The sequence below is a fragment of the Pseudonaja textilis genome, chromosome 1 (genome assembly GCF_049901715.1).
Source record: "Pseudonaja textilis isolate UNSWEBS1 chromosome 1, rPseTex1.2, whole genome shotgun sequence".
In the NCBI taxonomy this organism is placed as follows: Eukaryota; Metazoa; Chordata; class Lepidosauria; order Squamata; family Elapidae; genus Pseudonaja; species Pseudonaja textilis.
The window spans coordinates 134029789-134052979 of record NC_141990.1 but is presented as its reverse complement, the minus strand read 5'-3'; the positions used below and the strand labels follow the sequence as shown (position 1 = coordinate 134052979).

The 23191-nt window shown below is 39.1% G+C and overlaps 1 protein-coding gene across 2 annotated transcripts in view; it reads right to left on the bottom strand.

Moving 5' to 3' along the window:
- The window catches only part of GREB1 (growth regulating estrogen receptor binding 1), a 63784-nt gene that overhangs the window by 13448 nt on the left and 27145 nt on the right, over positions 1–23191 (bottom strand). Inside the window, exons 7-23 of one of the 2 annotated variants that reach the window (XM_087917277.1) lie at positions 21333–21455; positions 19888–20028; positions 19554–19739; positions 18230–18580; positions 17953–18060; positions 16013–16141; positions 15104–15229; positions 14731–14928; positions 14469–14649; positions 12369–12561; positions 9767–9903; positions 8620–8959; positions 7829–7944; positions 6278–6480; positions 4694–4783; positions 2550–3103; positions 457–559 (exon numbers count right to left, since the gene is read on the bottom strand). In XM_087917277.1, the coding sequence (XP_087773403.1) occupies positions 457–559; positions 2550–3103; positions 4694–4783; positions 6278–6480; positions 7829–7944; positions 8620–8959; positions 9767–9903; positions 12369–12561; positions 14469–14649; positions 14731–14928; positions 15104–15229; positions 16013–16141; positions 17953–18060; positions 18230–18580; positions 19554–19739; positions 19888–20028; positions 21333–21455 (3279 nt within the window). The remainder of the gene's footprint in view (positions 1–456; positions 560–2549; positions 3104–4693; positions 4784–6277; positions 6481–7828; positions 7945–8619; positions 8960–9766; positions 9904–12368; positions 12562–14468; positions 14650–14730; positions 14929–15103; positions 15230–16012; positions 16142–17952; positions 18061–18229; positions 18581–19553; positions 19740–19887; positions 20029–21332; positions 21456–23191) is intronic. The other variant, XM_026695302.2, reaches the window with a different exon arrangement.

The following is a 23191-nucleotide window of genomic DNA, read 5'->3' as shown; positions in this document are numbered from 1 at the left end:
GGGATGTTCAACGTATATGACTTTTTAACATCCTGAGCAATATGTCACTACATCACAGGGCAGCCCCTGCTGAAACGCAAATATTGATTAGTTCAAATTAATAACAGTGAAGCTTTTTATTCTCCTTCTTTTAATTAATGGAAACACATGTCTGAACTCTCAGCTTCCAAACAACATGAAAAAGTTCATTTCTAGATTAATGTTTCAAAAAAATATTCCCACGAGTAATATTATATTGAGATATTTGCAACTCTACCCACTTAATCAGCAAAGCAGACAAAGGAAATCCAATAGTTATTAAGGACAGTAAAAACAAAATATGGTAAATTTGAAAGTCTTAAAAAAATAAAAAGAAGAGCTTGTAAAATACTGAAAAAAGAACATAAGGCTTAAAAATACAAGAAAATCAAATAACAAAGGGCTTAAATATTGTTCCCCAAAGTATGGGAGACATACCAACATTGATCTCCTCCTCATCATAAACATCCACTTCTGTCAGCCGAATTAACATTCGAGATAAAATGCTAAGAAACTGTAGATAAGCACCAGTCTTTCCTATCTGGGAACATAGATCAGAAAAGTAAATGTTTGATTCAAATAGCGTATTTTAGAATCTGCCAATAAAAATGATGACTGCCACTTAATCTGAAGTTATTCCGAAACCTCTCTAATTCTACAGGTGGTGCCCTACTATAACTCACAGCCTTATTGCATTGGGAGTTATAATTCGGCAACATGCGAAGGACCATTACTTCCCCATTGATCTTTAGTTTCTGTACTTCACAGCTCGCATATTACTGCACTCAGAATATTAACCTGCAAATATATAAGGCAGGGTTGAAGAAGCTTCCTGGATGAGAAGCGAAACGCCTTCAAAGAAAAACAAGAAAGTTCAGTTGTCCGTTGAAAAAGCATGTTTGGGACCACGGTGACCTGGATGACTGAGAATCTCCATAGACATTTAGCTGTGCATTTTGGGATGAACACCCTTGAATGGTGCAGGAGTATGAACGGATTTCCAGAAAAAATTGCAGACTACAAGAACCATTTGCATTTCACTTTAAGATGCAGGCACTACTCAGGAGACCCCAAGGACACAGATAAACCTCCAGGTGGCCTCAACAACTCTCTAAAAAATGCAAATGACTAGGTGTCTGCAAGGAATATAAATCCTTCCATTCCCCACCATCCAGTCAGAGCTGAAGCAGCTTCTCAGTTGAGAAACAAAATGTCTTCAAAGAAAAAACAAGAAAGACCAGTTGCCCTTTGAAAAAGACACCTTTGGGACGTATAAGGCAGGGGTGAGCAATTAATTTTCCCAAGGGGCCACATGAGAAACTGAGACCATTATGGAGGGCTGAATCAATGTAACCTAATCTGAGGCCCTCAAACTCCATAACTTCAATTCATCAGGCTGCTCCATGTGAGTGATGAGCAGGTGCAAGAAAAGTACTTTTTCTACTCACCCTCCTGCAGCCACCACTGACTGAAGGAGCACATTGTAACTGCGCAGAGCTGAACCTGACTCAGCTTCTTCTCCTGCCCCTTGCAGTGCGCTTATTTACATTTTATTTCTACTTTCAGATTGTCCTCACACAGGCTGGACAAGGGCAGCCAAAGTGTCAGATATTGCAGGGTGGGGGCATAAAATGCCTAGGTCTGATATAAGGGCATATTGGTGATTACTATTGTGACTATTATTCCAAGACTCAAACCGAGAAGAAGGCAACGGTTAGGCATGATGACAAAGGGGAAGAACAATAAATTATTCTGGAAAACTGCACATTAATCTAAATGTTTATGGAGATTCTCAGTCATCCAGGTCATGGTTGTCCCAAAGGTGCTTTTTTCAAGAGGCAACTAGATTTTCTTTGTTTTTCTTTGAAGATGTTTTGCTTCTCATCCAAGAAGCTTCTTCTTCAATTCTTTGGGATGCACATAAATCTAGTTAAAATAAACTATAAGCCTGGATTTGTCCACTGTGGCCATGAGACAGGAATTCCCAGGCCATTTGAAGAAAACAAGAGGATCAATTATTTACACGTCCAGGGCCTGAAGGAGAAAAATTATTTCAAAGGACTGCAGAGATTGGAGTGTATTTTACGGCCATCTTGAGACCCTTTGAGTTGATGTTGGAGCTATATAATAAATTTGGTGAATAATGATGGTAATCATCTTATAGGGTTATTACCACAATTGAGCCCGAAATTTTTCTCATGTCCTCATATGACTGAACTTGATTTTATGACACTCTTTAAGTAGGTCAGAGTACTCACTACATGAATCACAGCATTTTAAGTACAAATCTGGCTTATCCAGTGGATATTTTTTGCTGGAAAATGATGAAAACAATCTCAAAACACAATCACATAACCATGAAATGGAGCAATTTGTCATCAGTGGGAGCCAGCAACTGAAATGCAATCGCTTGACTGTGGCGGTGGTGCGGCAGACATAACTTTGAGGACAGATCATAAAATAACTTTTTGGCTAGCCAGACACGGTCGACGGAGAATATGAGAAGTAATTACTTTGGTCCTGTTACATACCTGGGGTGGCCCATTCAGCAGCAGCCTCCTCGGGTGGAAAGTGTCCATCCTCCCTTCATTCCTATTGTTGTAGTCCATGTGGATTGGCTTGGGAACTGTCCACTGGCGATAATAGAGGGACTGCTCTGTGGAGGTCATCATTTTGTTCATGAGAGGGCGAAAAGAGCTTGCCCACACTACTGAATGGTAGGGCAAGAGAGAGGAGGATTTGGGAAGACCTGTGCTGTCTGCAGAGGTCACAATATCATACATCAGTTTGGGAAGGTAAACGATGGGAGGCTGCTGGGATGTTTTGGTCATGGAACACTGAGAGCCCTGCAGAGGTATGGAAGTTTGGGTGGGGAGAGAAGAGGCCATGGAAGATGAGAAAGGAGCGGGTGACGATGAAGAGATGGAAGCCTGAGCGGCTTTCATGGTCTGTTTAGGCTCTTTCTCCACTTTGAGTCTTGGCTTTTCAGTGCTGTTCACACCCTCTTCGTTATTGCTGCTTAACATCTGATGAGGTGACCTTTTCCCTACCTCCCCTGCAGGTGCTTCACTGCAAAATGGCACACCTGTGAATGAAATCTATATTTTAGCAAGGAAATGGCGATGATTGGTGGCAGCTCCATACTACCATATTACTCTTCCCCACACACACATAAGAATATCCCTCACGAGTCATTCCTAGGGTACAATGAATTAGGCAGAAATAGGCAAGCAAGACTGAGAACATGAAATTGGCACCGTTAAATGGGAGTGGAATTATGATGTCTTGGTGAGAGATGAGCATGATTTTAGATGGATCCGTTGTTTGAAATATGTCTACATTCCAGTTTATCACATTGCCAAAAGCATCCTAAAATCTTGATTGAATGTGCAGTGATGAATAACAGTTGTTTTATGTGAGCAGAAAAATGGAGCTGCCTCAGTACAAATTCAACATGCAAATCTCGTTCTACAACCCACCAACTCATCCTAAAATATATATACACATAAAAGAGCCACGGTTTAGTTTAAGCTCCAGTAGGAACCCTTTGAGGAACAAAGATTAGGGGTCACCTCCAGATCTTTCTCATAAGAAAGTGTATTTGTGTATTAGGACGATTAATCTGTGTGCCATCACTTGTGAAATGTGATACAAATGTTTATTTTCTGGGAAATTGGGGATGGATTCTGACCTCTCCACCTTCCAAATGCCGACATATTTATTCGTCTCTGTGTTGTTTATTTCAATTCCAGAAAAGGTGATTATATTTATTATGGCAATGAATACTAGTGCAACACATTTAAAAATGACATCTAAATTTAAATTCCTTCATGATGTAACATGATGTTATTTTCAGACAAGAATTCTACTTATGTAGTAGATTGAAATGTTGCTATGCACTAAGATGTTTAAGAATTATATGGTATGTTACATGGTAACCTAAGTTATTATATATTTTTCACTTCGAACATCATGCAATATTTTCTAATAATAACTGACTGGCAGTAGGTAAAGAAAGGAAGTCTGGGATAAAAAAATAATCTAATTCAGCATGAGATTTTGCCAAGTTAATGCTTAGATCTCCATGCTGAAATATCCTTCCATGTTACAAATGATTAATTCCAACAAACCGAATTGCAGAAACTCTTAGCAGGACTGGTTGAAAGTATTCTCCTATCAGAAATTGTAAAAACATACCTAATTCTATAACGATAGGTTTTAAAAGTTTTTACATGGACTTTTTGTTCTTTTTTTCCTAAGAACAACAGTAGCATGGATTAAAAGCATGGACTAAAATGCTAGAGCAATTTTTGACAACTCAGAAACTTTTAAGATATGTAGACTTCAACTCCCAGAATTCCTCAGCTCCTCATTCCCCTCAATACTCCTCCAGTTTCCCACGTCTTTCTTCCTAATGTTACTAATGTTGCTGTTGCTTGGCACCGCTACGTCTATCCCCATAGTAGATTGGCTGGTACACGTCTGGAAGTCCCACAGGAAATTCCCCATACTTGCCTGGGGAATTCTAAGATTTGAAATCTACTCATCATAAAGTTGCTGAGGCTGAGGAACGCTGCTGTGGAGGACAAGGGAGATATAAACAGGGGTTTCAAGAAATAAAATAACATTCCAACATTCAAAGAAAACAAGGAAACACTGAACTGGGAAGTCTTACTTGATGCTTTTGAAGAGACAGAAGAATCGGCAGAATCACGAGAGCCAGATCTCTCCCTATTCACAGGGCTTCTTCTTTCAGAAGCTGAGCCTGCTCCATAATGGAAGGGAAATCTTATTTAATATTTTTATAGATATCATATGATCTATCATATGATCCTTTGTGAAAACACAAAGGGGGTGAAGAAATAGACTCCTATAGTGATATCAGTGTTCCTCTCAGCTATTCCCATAAAAATACATAATAAAATGATAGGTATTATATTTTTGTAGTTGATCAAAGGAGGTAAGCCATAAACCATTTATTTTCATGTATACATATACATATATCACTTATATACAAAAATACATTTATACATATACTGTACATGCACACACAAACACAAAATTGATAGGATAAGGCAAATACTAGAGAAACTGTCTCACCCTGATGAGATTGGCTTGCCCCACCCACACCAGCAGAAGGGACATGGTGCATACTCAGTTGGTTGAGGAATTCTAACTGGTGGGTTCCAGTAGCTCCCACCTTCTGGAACATTGTGCCCCTTGAGATCTGCACCAGTGGTGAGATTCAATTTTTTTACTACTGGTTCTGTAGGCGTGGCTTGGCGGTTGTGACAGAGGGGAAGGATACTATAAAATCTCTAGTCAGAGGTGGTATTTGCCGGTTTTCCGAACTACTCAAAATTTCCGCTATTGGTTCACCAGAAATGGTCAGAACCTGCTGAATACCACTTCTGATCTGCACCCACCCTCCCCTCTTTTGTCCTTCCATAAGAGCTTCAAAACCTGACCAACGGGTCAGGGGCCCCAGTGGGAGTGTTCTATATTGGAAGGGGGTTAATGGAAGAAGATCCCACCTCCACCCCACAATATTCTGTTTTTTACTTGGTTCTCCCCGCCCCATTTATTTCATATTTAATCTTCTAATATTTGTACCTCTGGTTATATGTTTGCAAGGCGCCAAGAGCCAATTGTTAGTGAGATGTTAGGCAGCATATAAATTTGATAAATAATTAATAAATGAACCTCAATCCTGTACCCCTGAGTTGGTTCTTTCCCTAAAGAGAACCTGCTTGTCTTTCCCTTTGGGTTACCAACAGCTTCACACACGCTATCCCATGACGCCATGAAGTTCTAATATGAAGCAGAACGGTTCCGTCGCTTTAATTTGGAACAGGGCCCATCACAGATTGTAATGCTTCCTGACCAAAGAAAGGGGGAGAGGAGGAGGAAGGTGCATTTAGTATGTCATAAGGGGAAAATCTGGATGAGGGGAGCAGATTTGTGCCAAGGAAAGAGGTTAGGAATATGTATTTATTTAGGCCCCACTCTTCCTCCCAAAGAGTTCCAGAAGCATATTCAAATATGAAAAAAAAAGTAAAGATAACAATGACTGAAATTTATCAATATTACATTGATTTCAAGGAGCTTCTGCCCTTGTCAGCTCTCGATCCTGCTCAAGATAGGATTAATCCTACAGGAAGCAGGATTACCAATTAAAAATGGATTGTATCCAATACACTGGAAAGCCATGGGTGAGAAAGGCTGGTTTAATGCTGGGGTGCAAAGGGTGTTCCTTTACCTTCCGTTACTATTTCTTCATCTTCATTATCAGTACTGCTCAGTTTTTCTGGGTCACTCTCCAAGACATCATTTGTGGTTCCTCCTTTCTCTACTGTACTTTCAGAATTGACAAAATAGGCTGCCAAGCCAAGTTCTTGCTCCAAAGCTGTTCTCACCAGGCATGAGGAGTTTATCAACCGTAGATCACAGTATCTCAAGGATCTTGGATAGACAGATAGGAAAAGAATGAACAAATTAAACATGTCCGTAATATTAAGTAAAAATATTCCATTTACCACCCTACTCCTACCCTTTCTATTTTTTGTCTACAACATACATTATTGGAGAATTGCATTTCAGATAACTGCATTTCAACCACTTTGTGGGTGTTGCAGTTCCGGGACTTATAAAATCCACACATCTCAAAGTTGCTAAGGTTGTGAAACACTATTTATGCATTGCCTTTCCTTGATATTTGGCATACAAGTAGGGCTTAATTTGTGCCAAAATTCAGCCTGGGATATACAGTGGCATCAAGACCAGGTCTCAAATGTGAAAGTCATCAAACCGGTAGGTATTCCTGATCTAATGTATAGTAGCAATAGCAATAGCACTTAGACTTATATACCACTTTATAATGCTTTACAGCCCTCTCTAAGCAGTTTACAGAGTCAGCATGTTTCCCCCAACAATTTGGGCCCTCATTTTACCCACCTCGGAAGGCTGAGTCAACCTTGAGCCTAGTGGGGTTTGAACTGCCAAATTGTAGGCAGCTGGTTGGAGCAAAAGTAGCTTGTAGTACTGCACTCTAACCAGTGCACCACAGAGGAGCCTTCATAGTGCAACTCTTTTGTTGGTAAATAATAATAAGAAATTCTCATATTTGTTTCTAGATAATATCAGGTTCCAGAAAGAAAGATACTGTTTCCAACATATTTTTTCCTAATACGGATGTGCAAATATTTGGCCCAAAACAGGAAAGATGGTTCAGATTCAGCATGAGGTTACTTGCTGAATCTGAGGTTACTTGCTTGTATCTGTTAAGAGTCTGCATAGAGCAAGCACACATATATCAGATCCAAAGCACCAACTTGGTTCAGATCCCCATTTTCTAGCTATTTAATATTTGCCAAGAGTTGAAGAATATCCCTCCTTCCAGGGATCCTTCGGAGGGCACCTGGTGATTCTTGATGCCATCGCCTATGATATTCTGCTGAATTATTTGATTGAACAAAGGCACTATGCTTCAGTCCTTCTGCTCCTATGGGTACAGTGAGCTACTTTGTGCCAGTGAGCATGGTGAACACAACTGACAAAGGGAGTCAGGTTTGGGGGTCTTGACTTCCCAAGAATTAAATATAAAACATTGCAATGGTTTAGCGACATTCTAAAATGTATAGCCAGCACTTAGAATGCAAGCACAAGTTGTTGAAAAGGGACTGTAAGATGCAGTAATTTTGTGAAAATAAGAAAAGATTGTCAATACAAGCTTCTAAGCTGTTATTTCGTGGTTGGGTTGTTTTGGGGGGGGGGGATGGAGAGGTTTGTTTTTAATAATTAGACTCATTACCTTGGCAGGGATTCTCCTTGAGGATCCATTCCACTGAAAATCAAAATGCAAGGTAGACCCTCCAGTTCCAAATACGTCTGGGGTTTCCAATCAGCATCTTCAATTTTCTGCCAGTTCTGTCAGTCATATTTAAGGCAACTAATTAGAACATATCCAGCCAACCAAGGGGGAAACACAGTTAAAATGTTGGAGCCAGTCACTCCCTCTCAGCCTAACCCATCTCACAGGGTTATTGTTGTGAGGAGGAGGAGGAGGAGAAGGTATGTTTGCTGCCTTGAGTTATATATAAGTATAAAACTAAAAAGGTGAGATATAAGTAAGTAAGTAAAGTAAGCAAATAAATAAATAAATTTCTGCTCTAGATCTCAGCTCAACTGAGGGCATATAGAATACTTTGGTCATGTACCTATCAATCAGTTTTGGCCTTCATTTATAACAGGGTGAAAGACAGTATTAAAGTGTTAGCATACTTTACGTAGTGGTTGAGGTCATCTGGCACATGAACTTAAATATTGCTAGTGTTGTTATTCCTATTTTTTTTAATTCTATGATAACAATGATGATTTTATCCTGCATATATGTTATATATGCATACATGCGTGCATAACAAGGCTGCAAACATACAGGTAGTCCTCATCTTATGACTACCACTGAGCCCTAACTTTATGTCACTAAGTGAGAAATTTGTCAAGTGAGTTTTGCCCCATTTGGCAGAGCCAGATTGGATCCCGTAAATATTTTTTGTTCCTACCGACTGCATTAACCAGACGTTAGCTTTCATCAAAAAGTACCTTGAGCTGTTCCACAAAGTGCTTCCCTATGTTGATTCTGGAGCTGGGACTCCCCAGGATGATTTCGAAACGGCCTTCCAAAGCAAGCCTTTCCCTCACATGGATCAGGCGTTCATAAGCCACCGTGGCCAATGGCATGCAAGGGATCCTTAAGACCACCATCAGCCCATGTCCACTGGGACACTGCTGAGAAGAGTTGATGAGGTTCTGCGTGATCTCTAAAGTTTCAACAGTGGTGTAATTTTTCATCTGGGATAAGCCACAGACTGCCATCATGGCTGCGGAGTAGTGCTGGACAAGAACAAATGTCCTTATCACTGCACTATGCAGCCGAGGAAACCTGAAAGGAAACAAAAAGTAAGATGATCTTATGAGGATACTTCAGATACCTAAACCCTGGGTTTGCCAATGCCTTCTTCCAAGGTATTTTTCAATTCCCAGTCCAGGGAAAAGAGTGACTAGACCAGTCACCCAGCTGGCTACTATACCCAAGAGAACTAGGTCTCCTCAGTAATACAGTAAAACATGTGAAACATGACTAATTAATATGATTAATATGTGTACGTGTGTGTGTGTCTGTGAGAGAGAGAGAGAGAGAGACAGACAGAGAATTATCAATACATACAAATATTCAAAATTGCTCAGAATGGCCAGGAATAACAGGCAATTGAAATGGCATTCTGTGTTTACATTACATTGTATCAACACACACACACACACAACATATAATTCAGAGTTCACCTATGTTTTGTAACCACATTGTGGTACTCTTTCTTTACATAGATTTAAAAAAACAGACACACACACACACACAAAATCCTCAGGTACCACATCTTCTTCAAAAGTCAAATTACTTCTACTACTATCTCTGGATGTTGCTGAATTCTGTCAACTCCAATGGGAAACAAAGATGCAACATCAATGGAGGATGGAATTTTTCTGCAGTTATCATCATGACCCAGAGAGAAAATAAGGTTTTTTGTATATCAGAGGGAAGCTCCAGGTATATGGAAATATGTAAGTCTAAAAGAATATTATTCTTTAAAAAATAAAAGCCAATAACAAAAACCCAACCTTCAGTCTGAAGGAATGTTGCAGTTCCAAACTCTGCTTAATGCTAAACATGATTAAACAGCGTTCACTCTACCTTTTCCCCAAAGCCATGACCATTGCTTCAAAAGAGCTGTCATAACGAAGCAATGGAAGACTGTGACCGGAAAGGGTGGATTCAATGAATTCATGTAATCCATAATACTTCTTGTTTTCATGATATAAGTCCATGCCCTAGAATAAATGAGATGAATTACAGTATTGAGTCATTTATGATCATTACTATCATAACTATTCAGGCCTTTAGTTAATCGTTCAATAGCTTTAGAAACAAATGACCCCATGAACACAAATATATTTATACATGCAGAAACACAAGTTCCACCACCACCTCAGTTCAAATCTTCTTTAGATTTCCCCAAAGTTGCAACAGAATTGTTAATGTTAATGTAATAAATGGAAAATTGTATTAATATGTATTAACAGTGGCCCTATTACTGATGTTCAGTGAAATGAATTAATTGATTTTTTTTTCAGATCAAGCATAGACTATGTCTTTACCCCATCCACTTCACTTCTCCTGAAATAAAGGCAAAAATAAACAACAGAACGGTAAGGTGTGGACTTTTGCCTGAAAATATGGCGGATTGTTAGGTTTCTGCACAGGTATATGAAAGAGAACTTGGCAAATCATATTGTTACAAATAAAGCACCTCTCCTCAAGGTCTTAAAGCAGCCATAGCCTCTGGAAGGCTCGCTGTGTACCCTTCAAGAGCTTTCCCAAATGGTTTGCATATGTACAGTAGTGGCCAAAATTGTGGAAACCTTTTGGGAAAAGTGTATTTTTGAGGTTTGATGGATAATAGCACTACTTTTGCGGGGGAGTAGTGCAGTGGTAGGATTCAATTTTTTTTACTACCGGTTCTGTGGGCGTGGCTTGGTGGGCCTGACAGGGGAAGGATACTGTAAATCTCCAGTCAGAGGTGGTATTTGCCGGTTCTCCAAACTACTCTAAAATTCCACTACCAGTTCTCCAGAACCGGTCAGAACCTACTGAATACCACCTCTGGAGTAGTACCATAAAATTATATATCTATAGAAAGATAATTTAATCAAGAATGTAAAGCAACCAAGTTTGTTCAATTATCTGTATTCTATGAAAGGTTATAGCCAAATAACCAGAAAAAGGAAGCTTGCTTAGGTTGATATCAGGTAGCTTTCTTTCATCTGATTGCAGCCAATCAGCATGAGTGTTTAGAGAGCTAATCAGGTGTCATCTTGTTTTGGAAATGAGCCAATCAGATCACAGTAGGATTCAGTTTTTGATGTCATGTATTGAAGCTGAGAGGAGGATATTTATTTGTCACTGTTTTATGTGATCGCTATCAAGTTGGTTGGGGTTTTTGGTGAGCTTGTAAAATGTAATACAATTAAAGTAATGGTGCAAAGAATTGACTGGTCCAGAAAACAATGTAGAATAATATTATTAAGTGAACAAGGCTACAGTTCTAAAGAAATTAGAAGAAAAATTGGTGGAAACTTAACCAAAGGTGGCGTTTCTAAGTTTTTGAAGAGGTATAAGGAGACTCGGTCACTACAAAACCACACTGGAAAAGAGAGGAAAAGGTGCACAACAGCAAGTGATCATAGAAGAATTAAGAAACTGTGCCTATGTGACAGAAGAAAATCATCTGGGTGTATACAAGATGAAATGGCGCAATGCAATGTGATGTTGAGTGCAAGGACTGTTCTGTGCAGACTGCAGGAATTTGGCCTAAAATTCCATGAAAAAAACCACTTTTATCTCTCAAACAAAGGTTGAAAAGACTAAATTGGGCTAAAACCCACATTACCTGGACAGAGGAACAATGGGACAGTGTTATTTGGAGTGATGAGACCAAGATCTCCCGGTTTGGTAATGATGGCATAAAATATATACTTTTCCCAAAAGGGTCTCCCCTATTATATATGTAAGCATCAGGGGTGTCATTGAGGGCCACATCAGTGTTGTGTTTGACCTCGGGGGGCCAAGTGGGCATGGCCAAGGTGGGCATGGCCAGCTCAACATCATGTCAGCGGCACCTGTGGTGGCCCAGGTGGGGCTGGGGGGATCCATTCTCTCCACCAGAGGAAGGAGAGACCAGGGAGGGGGCCAAACCCTTGTCCTCCAGAGGAGCCTCACTATCCCTCTCAGGTCACACGGAGGACCCCCAGGCAGTGGTGCAAGCTGACCAGAGCCCTAGGCAGAAGGCAAGCGCCCAGCACGGTCCTCCCGAACTCCGTTTTTGCTGGCAGAGGCTGGTCCTTTGCTATTTCCAGGGTAGCCCCACAGACCAGATCTACTTAAGCACTCTGTGGGCCAGATGTGGCCCCGCAGGCCTTGAGTTTGACACTCCTGGTATGTATAGGCAACGCTGTCATAGTGACTACTGGCAAACTGAAGCTTGCATACATGTGCAATGTGCAGCGACAACCTGGAAAAACTTTTGAAGCAGAACCTTTTGCCTCAACAGTTGGGATCTGCTCACATTAACCCACTTTGAGCAGATTTATTCTAAACGTTTTGCACAGCCCTATTGCGTACCCCGGATGCAAAGAAGTAAGCAAAATGGGATAGGAGAATCTAAGAATGAATGAACCAAGAAGAAAATCCACTTTCTTAAACTGTTACGCGATCTTTACAAAAGTTATCTTCTTACATTGTTGTATAACGAAGGCCAGTGAATTTCATTGTAAGGGCTAATGCGGGTGTATTGGGTCTGCAATGCGTAAGGAAAGGAGGTCACATGAAGGGTGACAATGTTGGGAGCTTCCTTCACCTCTCTACAATTCAGCAGTCTGTCCACGAGTCCCACAGCTGGATCTGAGTGAGGGTATAGGCTATGAACTGCGCTGTAAAAGAGAGAATGTGTGCAGTCAAGGGTTGACATTCTCTGTGTTAAGTACAGAGTAAATATAAACACTGCATGAACAGAGAGTAAAATAGATGCATGTCCATCTGTTATTTACACATTTAAATATGATGTCTATATCTATATATGAGATCTATCTATTTATGAGATAGATACTGTAGATGTATTGATATCTATATCTACAGGTAGTCCTCAACTTAAAACCACAATTGAGCCCAAAATTTATGTTAAGTGAATTTGTCCCGTTTTACAACTTTTCTTGCCACATTGGTTAAGTGAATCATTTCAGTTGTTAATTTAGTAACATGATTGTTAAGTGAATCTGGGTTCTCCGTTGACTTTGTTTGGCACAAGGTTGCAAAATGACTCCTGAACACTGTAACTGTCATAAATATGAGTCAGTTGTCAAGTATCTGAATATAAATCACATGATCATTAGGATGCCGCAAAGGTCATAAGTGTGAAAAACAGTCATAAGTCACTATTTTCAGTGTCATTGTAACTTCAAACAGTCACTAAATGAACTGTTGTAAGTCTGGAACTACCTGTATATATCTATCTCCACCTCTCTACCTCTCTCTCTCCCCTCCTCTCTCTACATACATACATACATACATACATACATACATACACATACACACACACACACACACACACATGTAGTGCTGGATCAGTCCAGTTCAATGTTCTGTGCCCTATATAGGTAGTCCTTGATTTATGACCACAACTGGAACCAGAATTTCTGATAGTAGGTAAGGTAATTAAATGAGGCACACCCAATTTTACAACATTTCTGCCACAACTGCAGTTGTTAAATGAATCCGGTGGTTGTTAAAGAAATTCAGCTTCTCCATTGACTTGGGTTGCTGAAAGATGGCTGGGAAGATTGCAAATAGTGATCACATGATCCTAGAATGCTGCGACTGTTGAAAATAGATGCAGATTGCCAAGTGCCTGAATTTTCAATCAAATGACCATGGGAATGCTGTGACGGTTCTAAGTGCGAGGACTGATTGTAAGTCACTTTTTTCAGTGCCTTTGTAACTTTAAATGATCACCAAATGAATATAAGTTGAGGATTACCTGTAGCAGAATACCAACTTCATCCAGAAAGCTACCAGATTCTACATGAGATGATAGCTCTATTCTCTAACAATTGGTTCTTAAACCTGCTACCTTTAATTCTTAAGACCATCATGCAAGTACAAAGGCTTGGCTATTTGCTTATTTTTTTATATATATTATTTACCTATATGGGTGAATCAGCTGCTTTTAAATGAGCTAATACAAACAGTGCAGAAAGAATATTTATTAATACCTGTGTTTCCCCCAAAATAAGACCTTGTCTTTATTTATTTTTTTGCCATCAAAAAAGGCACCAGGTCTTATTTTCAGGGGAGGATGTCGTTCACTGAACTCACCTTACTTGTGTGCATCACCCCACCCCCCGGCTTCCTTTTCGCTGTCAGAGACCTTCAGGAACTTCTTCAGCAGGCAAGGCCAGCATGGCTTTCCTGAAAGCCTCTGCAGCCCATAACAGAACTCCAGATCAATCTGAAGCTCTGTTATCAGCTACAGAGGCCTTCAGGAAAGCGTTGTCGGTTGCAGAAGAAATGGGCCAGCAAGGCAGGTGTCGGGGTGTGGAAGGCCTGACTGCAACTGTCTGAAAGTAAGTAGTAGGGCAGCTCCACCCCTCCATCCCCACCCATGCACTCTGGAGTGGGTCCTGATTAGGGCTTCTTTGTGTAAAAATCAAGCTAGGGCTTACTTTCTGAGTAGGTCGTGCTTTTGGAAAAAAAGGTAAATTTAAGAAGCTCACATAGTATTGTAGTTCTCTACTGCTTAGCAACAGCACTGTTGTTCACTAAAAAGTGCAACCCTTCTTACCTTACAAGATCCCGGTGAGCATGGTCATGAATGAGTATAAACAGGGTGTGTGGATTCTGCAAAGAGTTCTGCAAGAAAACTTTAAACTTTAACTGGGCATCGGTGTCAAGCTTTACGACATATTGTTCCACCCTTTCTTTTGTCAGGTGTTCCTTCTCCAAGCCAAGCTCTAATAACACACCTAAAGAAAGATACTGCGTTTCAGCAAACTGAAATGAATTTGCATTATGGTTCTTTTCTACCTATTGACACTAATCAGCACCTGAATGCCAGAGGTGGAAGAGGGTTTGCTGATATGTCACTTCTGAAGGAGGCACACATATCAGGAAATCTACTTTCTCAAAGGAGCCCAAGTCAAGGTTTTGAGTGCTGGAATCTGCAATGGAGCAAACATGAGAGAGCAATTTCTGGGCCACAGTGAGCTGGAAAGGGCAGATATGATGCCGCTCAACGTTATAACCTAGTGGGGAAAAAAGCAAAAAAAATGGTGAGAAAAAAATGTAATTCTTTATTTACTTAGATTCCTAAATTGTGAGGTGAACATTCAATGACAAGACTCTTGGAAAAAAAGGATAAGAAGGATACAAATATATGAAAATATATATATTTATTTGTTACATATACACCTCACATACTTGTACACACAGCTGCTCCAATTACATCCAGGGTTGCCGGTTTATTTGCAGAAGCAGAGAGAGAAGATGATATGTGGGTTCTATTTTCTTGATAATATTTATCCAACAAACCATCGAGGTCACCATCTAACAAAATAAAAATTATCTCACTCTTTTGTGTTAAAGCTATATGAATCAGTAATAGAGCTTTGGGAATCGTAGAGTTGCATTAAAGCTATGGGATATTCAGGAACATCCCAACTCTTGAGGAATAAAGATGCTATGGATTACAATAACAGAATGGTGCTTCTGGGTATCATATTTGAAATTCAGAGATTTATCTTAGGATTTTGCATGAAAAAAGTCACTTTATTTTAATTGTATGCTTTCAGATTGCTTCAAACAATTGTTGGAAGGGAGGGAGGGGGGAAGGAGGGAGGGAGGGAGAGAGGAATTTTAAAAGAAAATACACCCATTTAAGACAGACATTTAATTTGACAGACAACTTGGCATTTAATATTACCAGCTATTTGGCACTTAATCTGATGCCCTGTAAATGGCAACTAAAAATAAAGGGCTTTCAGATTTTACTATCACCTGTCTATCAGTTGGCAAATAAATAATATTATCTGACAGTAAGTGGAAGATTAATGTGAACTGAAAAAAACCCAAAGAACTGAATAGGAATCTGACATTTCTCACCACTGGCCTTAAACTTGCAATTCTTATAAAATTTAAACTTGTATGTGCCACAACCCACTGCTATACGTTGTCTTGGCCAGTCCTCTGCAACCAGGTAATAGGAAGTGTGAAAAAATGCCAACCAATTAGGGCCCCAGATCTACTTTTGTTCTTTCTTAACACACTTGCTTTTTAACCATGAAAAAAAAAAGCCACCTGCAAACACACTGTAAAGGTCCCATGGCTTACCTGGGCAGAGAGAACTGAAAAATGTTCCAAGAACTTCTCCTTTCCCAGTAACTATCTCGTAGCTAACTTCTTTCTGATATTCTGCTGGAGTGAGCATGCTTTCAGAGAGTATTCTTGCTTGATATTTCCCTACAAGATAAAACAAGGGAAGAGAAACCTCTTAATCACAATTCCACTAAATCAAAGGCAGGATTATTTTTCTCAGATCGAAGAACATGATTTTCATATGGAGGAATCAAAATTGTAGTCCAAAGCACTGGAGGGATACTAGTTTGGAGAATAAAAAAACTAATAAAATGTGGAAAAAATGCAGATGATAAGTAGATCTGGAAATGGTTGATATTGGAATACAGACTACCTAGAAACCAGAAATATGAAAGTTCCAAGAAGTAAAGGCAGAATATATTGCAGATAATGATCCAGCTCTTTTTCTCACTGACATTTGGATCAACAGTATCTATGCTGGTCAGGGCCAAAGCAAAAAAAAACCCTTTAGACCTGCACTTTAATTTTGGAACAGTACATTTACAAAAATATTTTACTTCATGGTGTTGCTCAGTTTGCTCTGTTCCTGAACCAATTTTAACGCTTCCAAAAAGTAGCCTAGGATCTAATTTCTGCAGAAAAAACTGTCTTCTTTGGTGAATATAAAGAAATGCCATTTATTTAGTCCTGTGTTATAAAGGAAATTTATTGTTAAGCTTGAATAACTGCATTTGCCCAAATTATATAATAATTATCTAAGCATATAATCAAAAACAAGATCCCAGCTCCACTTCAGAGTATTCTGGTTTTAACTTATTTAATTTCTGTCTATTTAATATTTAATGTTTTAAAGTTTGAACGTTTTCATGATGTTTTAAGCCACCCAGTCACTTGACAGTGAGATGGGTAGCATATCTATTTAATAAATAAATAAATGCAACTAGATGGAGGGATATTAGTATGCAGCATCTGGCAAGAATGATTTATTTATTGTATTTACAGCATTCTTTGGAAAAAAGCATGTTTTAAAAAAATCTAGAGAATACAATAAATAATGTTATGAAAGCCAAACATATACAAATCAACAAGCAGCAAATCGTATAAAGACTCAAAACCTGGATGAAAAGGTGCATCTTCCTTTCTTTAAGAGATTTTACCCAAGAAAGAAAGAAAGAAAAAGACAGAAGTTACAGAGAAAAACAAAGAAGGATCATAAATAATATTGTCTGGAATCTCATAAAATATTATGAATGCAGTCAGAAGATGACATGATAAAATTTCTGCCTTGGAAGACCTCTAATGTTCAGGTATGTGATGTGTGTAGCATGGTCTTCTGGCTATGCTAATCGTACAAAGTGAATGCTCATTCAATAATTCATTTTATGACCAAGCCATCAAATATGTCACATTTATTAGCATGTATCTCAATGAGATTTCACAACATGACAAATTATCCAAAAAAGAAACACAACCAAGAGCCTTAATGTGGTTCTTTTAATAAAAAGCCAGTAGTTGACGTACAGTATTTTGCATCATGTATATGATGAAAATCTACTCTATTGTCTGCTAAGCTTAAATGCTTCCAAGGCCTTTTTATGAGAGCACCAATGCCTGGGGGTGTGGGGAGATAAGCAAGGGGAACTCTGATGCAAGCATGTGATAATACAAGCCCTGTCCATTTTCTCTGTATATTGTGACACGGCATATGCCTCTAACAATAAGACACAGAGCTTGAACCATAATGCTACACGACATCATTTGTTGAAAGTAGCAAGAGCCTGCAGAGGCAGCTATAGGAGAACACCAGGCAACTGTAAGAGATAAACAGGATATTCTTGTAGGATTACATTTATCTAAAATAGAAAAATTTGATATTGTGTGTAGATCGGCCTATGTATCCATAACCAAGGTAATAGGGATGGAATCCCTCCACAGCTACTGTTCAAAGGTCATACCTATTTTTATCGAGATAGAGGACAAACATTGAAATTCAAGGCAAGAAGACAGAGTGCACTTGAAGCAGGCTGCTTTGCATAGCTTGATGGTAATGTAGATGAAGTTCTCTGATCGGAGCGGTTATATGTAAAGTAAAAGAAAAGAAGAAGCAATATAGGAAGAGTTATTTCCATGTGTGTGCCTTATTCATTGCCAAAGTAAGGACAAAGTAAGCATTTCACTGGTCTCTGAAGGGAGGGAAAAAAACAACAATGCTCACGTTTCATGCTTGCTCACCTGTAACCACAATGCAAGAGTCTATGGTTCTGTTTCTACAAGCACAGATGATCACCACATAGTTGGTCTTTGCCAGCTTTCCTTCAAGGAGCATCTTAAACATTTCTGAAAGTCCTTCAGCCAACGAATAGCTGCACTCAATGATGTGGACGCTGTCATTGCATGAGCTGGCTGCCAGGCCTGCTAACCAGGGGAGCTGAGCAGATGTGACCGGGGCAATGGGGCCAGGAATGTGAGGAAAAGCTTGGGGGACGGCCTGCTGATACTGACGGATTTCAGAGAGGTACATCTCCCGCCATGAACGCATGAAGATCTGTTCCAAATCCTCCATCAAAGGTACCTGGTCTGAAGCTAGGGAAAAAAATCAGAAAAGCAAAAAAAAAAGATAATGAACGAGAGGGATTCATCTGCTATCAAAGCTACTCACTTCTCCTCCGGTTACATTCCGATTGCTGTAGTTTTTATATATAGCCAAGATACTGACAATCTTAAAATGACATCCATGATAGATGAATTAATGAGACACACAAAGTTTGTAAAATAAAAAAGAAGAAACTGCTCATGCAAAAGGATAAATAAATTTATGTGCAATATAAATGCGTTACTGCAATTTTTAATTTGAACATTTACCATTGGAGAAAACACTTCTTGTTTATCTCCAGAAATTATAGGAGCCGTTATTTCACCTTCGACACTTTTGTTATAAAAAGATTATTTTAGTCTCACCTTGAAATAATACTTATTATATAATACACAATAAACGAAGCACATATATTAGTGTGCAAATTAGTTCTCTACTAACATTTGAACTTTGTAAATCCTCCAAGCTGATTAAATAACTTTTCCCTATATTTTCCCAGACTGAGGAAACTTATTAGATGAGAAGTTAAATGTTTTCAAAGGAAAAGGCCAAGGAAGTCCAGTTGCCTTTTGGAAAAAAGCACATATGGGATAACCATGACTTGGATGATTGAGAATCTCCGTGGCCACATTTTTTCCAGAATTTTTTTTCTCTTAAGAAAGGAAATTCCCCTAAATTTTTGCAATATGCAATTATAGTCCATCAATTACATTTTTTTCACAACACTTTAAAGCAAAATATTATGCATGCAGAAGACAGGAAATCAAAGGAAATGAAAAGGGATTCAATCAGTGTACATGCACAGGGTGGCTGTCACATTTACTGGAGCTACTCATTATATGTGCACCTAACTAAAATAATAAAAATATTTTTATTCCAGTTTATGAAGTCACCTTTTCAGTAACAATTTGAACTGACAGTTCTAAGAACATCTGAAATAGGATGTTGATTGAATAAACTCACCAAGCTGAACAAGGTAGTAGACTGTTAACAGGAGCTGCATTTCCTCTGAAATTGGCTGTACAGTGGAGGCTCCATATTGTTCATAAGACCTAGACAGAGACTGTGCATTCTTATAACATGTATACAAAAGAGGACTCACTATGACATCATTAAGGTTCCCACAAAGGTAAGGGAAGTTCCCATGCCCTGTTGAAGCAAAACATAACAAAGTGGATCCCAAGTGCACAATATAAAGAGGCATAAATGTGTTACAAGGTTTTTTGTTTTTTTAAAAAAACACCACCCAGACATATTTGCATTAAAGATGTTGGTCTTTTCATATAATTGTTTTTACCTTTAAATATGACTGGTTTTGCTTTATATATTTTAAGCAAATTTTCAGGAACCGAAACTGGTTCCCCAGAAGCCACTACTGGAGAAGATGCTGGTCCTACCAAAGTAGCATGAGGTAAACAGGAGAGGCCTCCTCCTCCATCTGAAAATCAGTTTAAACTTTGATTTAAAAGAAGAGGCAAAAAGCAAAACCAAACAGCAAGGAGAGGAAAGATAACGTATTTTAACTTTTCCAGAATTCATGCACTAGAATCATCTGGGAAGATGCAGTTCCCACACACATTGAGGACACGGAATTAAGGCCTTTGTCACTAGCATTTATCCTAAGTAATCTCTTTTCTCTCCTGTCTCTGCTACATTCCTTCTGTTCTTAAATCGCAGGCAACCAATTCCATATTGCTTCTATTGAGCCATGGTGGCACAATGGTTAAGTTATTGCAGGCTGCTTCTGCCGACTGCCGGCTGACTGCAGTTTGGCAGTTCAAATCTCACAAGGCTCAAAGTTGATTCAGCCTTCTATCCTTCTGCGGTGGGTAAAATGAGGACCCAGATTGTTGGGGGCAATATGTTGACTCTGTAAACTGCTTAGAGAGGGCTGTAAAGCACTGTGAAGTGGTATATAAGTCTTAAGTGCTACTGCTATTGCTATCCAGCCTCTGGTCTCAAGTCCTAACATAGCATTCATTCATCTTCAGCCTCTATCCCAATAGAAGATGAGAAACAACTACAAGGAGCAGACAAAGTTGATGTATTTTAAATATGATTACATTATTTTACTAATTAATAAGAACTTCTTAATAACTTGTTTTAAAAAATCACATATGATAATGCCTGGGACAGTCTGATAATTACCTGAGATATCATTTATGGGTGGTCCTCGACTTACAACCACGACTGAGATAGGAAAATTCATTGTTAAGTGGTGTGGTCATGTGACTGTGACTTGTGAATTTTTTTTCCTTCTGGCTTCCTTATTGGTAGTGCATGTTGGAAGCTGGATGGAAAGGATGCAATTGGTGATCATGTGATCGCTGGTTGTCAAGTGCCCAGATCATGATCACATGACTATGTGGACATTGCAACAGTCAAAAGTCACTTTTTTTTACTACTTTTGTTAACTTTAAATAGTCACTCAATGAATGATTGTAAGTAGAGGACTACCTGTAATAAAGTCTGACATTTGCTCAGCTTTAAGAATCAATGAATACATAATGCATTTTTCTGCTAAGGATTACAGAGTGACTTCAGTGAACTTCAACTCAACAGCATGGGTACTCCTATCTTTATTCATCCACATTCAGAGACTATATAGTAGTAGACACAGCCTATGATATAAGAAAAGGTTTGTAAAGAAGTTATACAGAACAATTTGCTAATTTTCAAACAGGCATCCAATAAGAGTCTATGTAGTAGAATCTTAACCCTAAAATATATATCTTTGATTACCATTTTTATTTCTAGTTGGGATTTGTGAGTTGGACTGCATATTCCAAGCTTCATTGGAGGAGGGAGACTCTGGTGACCACCCTTTGTGGCGTTTTTTGGGAGGTCCTGGGTTTGGTAAAGTGCCTAGATAACAATAAGAATACCAAAACTAATCTTTGTTTCTTTGCTGAAAGCACATTTGCATGTCATACTTTAAAAACCACTTGGCTCCTTTGCAACAAGCACAAGAGAGTGTATAAAAAAACAATGGTACATTAAAGACAAAATCAATATCAATTCAACAGACTATTAAGCAATTTTAAACAGTTTAAATGCTAGAGAGAAAAGACCATTTACAACATATATTAGAACTAGAAGATGTTAAAATTCGGCAGTGATTGTATTATACAATTTCACAGCTTTTCCTCATGAGGGCAGCATACACTACTTATATTGTACTTCATCTAGTAGTTCATTGCCTTTCTCTAGCAAATTCACAGAGAAAAGCCAGAAAAGTTCACATGATATTTTAGAAACAAGTTTCCATAAAACCTTTTGCTCAAGAGTAAATGCTCCGAGATGAGTTTTTTAAAAAAACAAAGTTTTGTTTGCACCTACGGCTTGAACAGGCAAAGAAATAAAATAGAGCTTTCTGGTAAAAATGGCCCTGCTATATATTGTCTTAATATGCCTTGGACTTTTTTTTAGTTGGATTTGCAGGATTTGGAAGACAGGATATCCCAGGAATGTAGGCTAGAATTAGAAACCACCTCCCTCCCTACCATCTCCCAAAAGAAAATAAAAATCAAAGGCGGTGAGAATTATTTTAATAGTTGAGTAGCAAATTTTTAGAAACTTCTGAGTTAGTTACATGATATTAACTCCTTGGCAAATCCTACTGCCAACATGAATATAGGGTGAGAAGTTTTAATATTTGCGCTTCACATTTGAATATACTGACCTTACATTGTCTATTGTTTTTTTCTTTTTTTTACAGTGTACAGCAATTTTTTCATTAATTCATTTGTTTCCAGGACCTATATCAGGGTTGTCAAACCCAAGGCCTGGGAACCAGATCCGGTCCACGGAATACTTAGATTTGGCCCGCATGGGAGCCCTGGAAATTGCGAAGGACTGGCCGGTGGTACCTCCTGAGCTCTCTTTGCTGGCAGCGGGTTGCAGGAGGCTGTCCCAGCTGAAAACGGAGCTCGGGAGCCTGTTTTTGCTGGGAAAGTGCTTGGGCCACAGGTGTCCCCGATATGAGTGATGTCAAGCTTCCCACGCTCACCCTGGCCCCCGAAATCAAACACAACCCTGATGCAGCCCTCAATGAAATAGAGTTTGATACCCCTATCTCATACAATGACACTAGGCAGCTCACAATAATACTTAAAACATAGTTAAAAACAAAGGTACCTTTCTCTTCAGCATTGGACCAAACTTTCTCACAGCTCAAGTCCCCAGCCTAGCCCAATGCTTGGGAAAAAAGCCATGTCTTCACAGCCATAAAGAAAGCTAAAAGGGTAGGAATTCGTCAGTGGAAGACTATTTCAAAGGCCTAGGGAAGCCACCAAGAAGGTGCACCTCCAAAGTCCTATGAGGTGGCAATATCAAAGGTGGGGGGGACCTGAAACAAACTCACCCTATCTAAACTAGCAGGAGGGACATATACCTTCAAGGAGAGGCAGTCCTGCAAATACTCATGTACATAGACCTATGCATATGTGGAGGGAGAGACTAAGTACAGTAAGAAAAAACTTTTGCATTGATGCCCAAAGTCATGAAAGCAAGTGCGAAATAAACTTTTTGAAAACCATAGTATCCAATAAATGGGCCATTTTTTTTATCAGGAAGCTCCTATCTCACATCAATACTTGCTT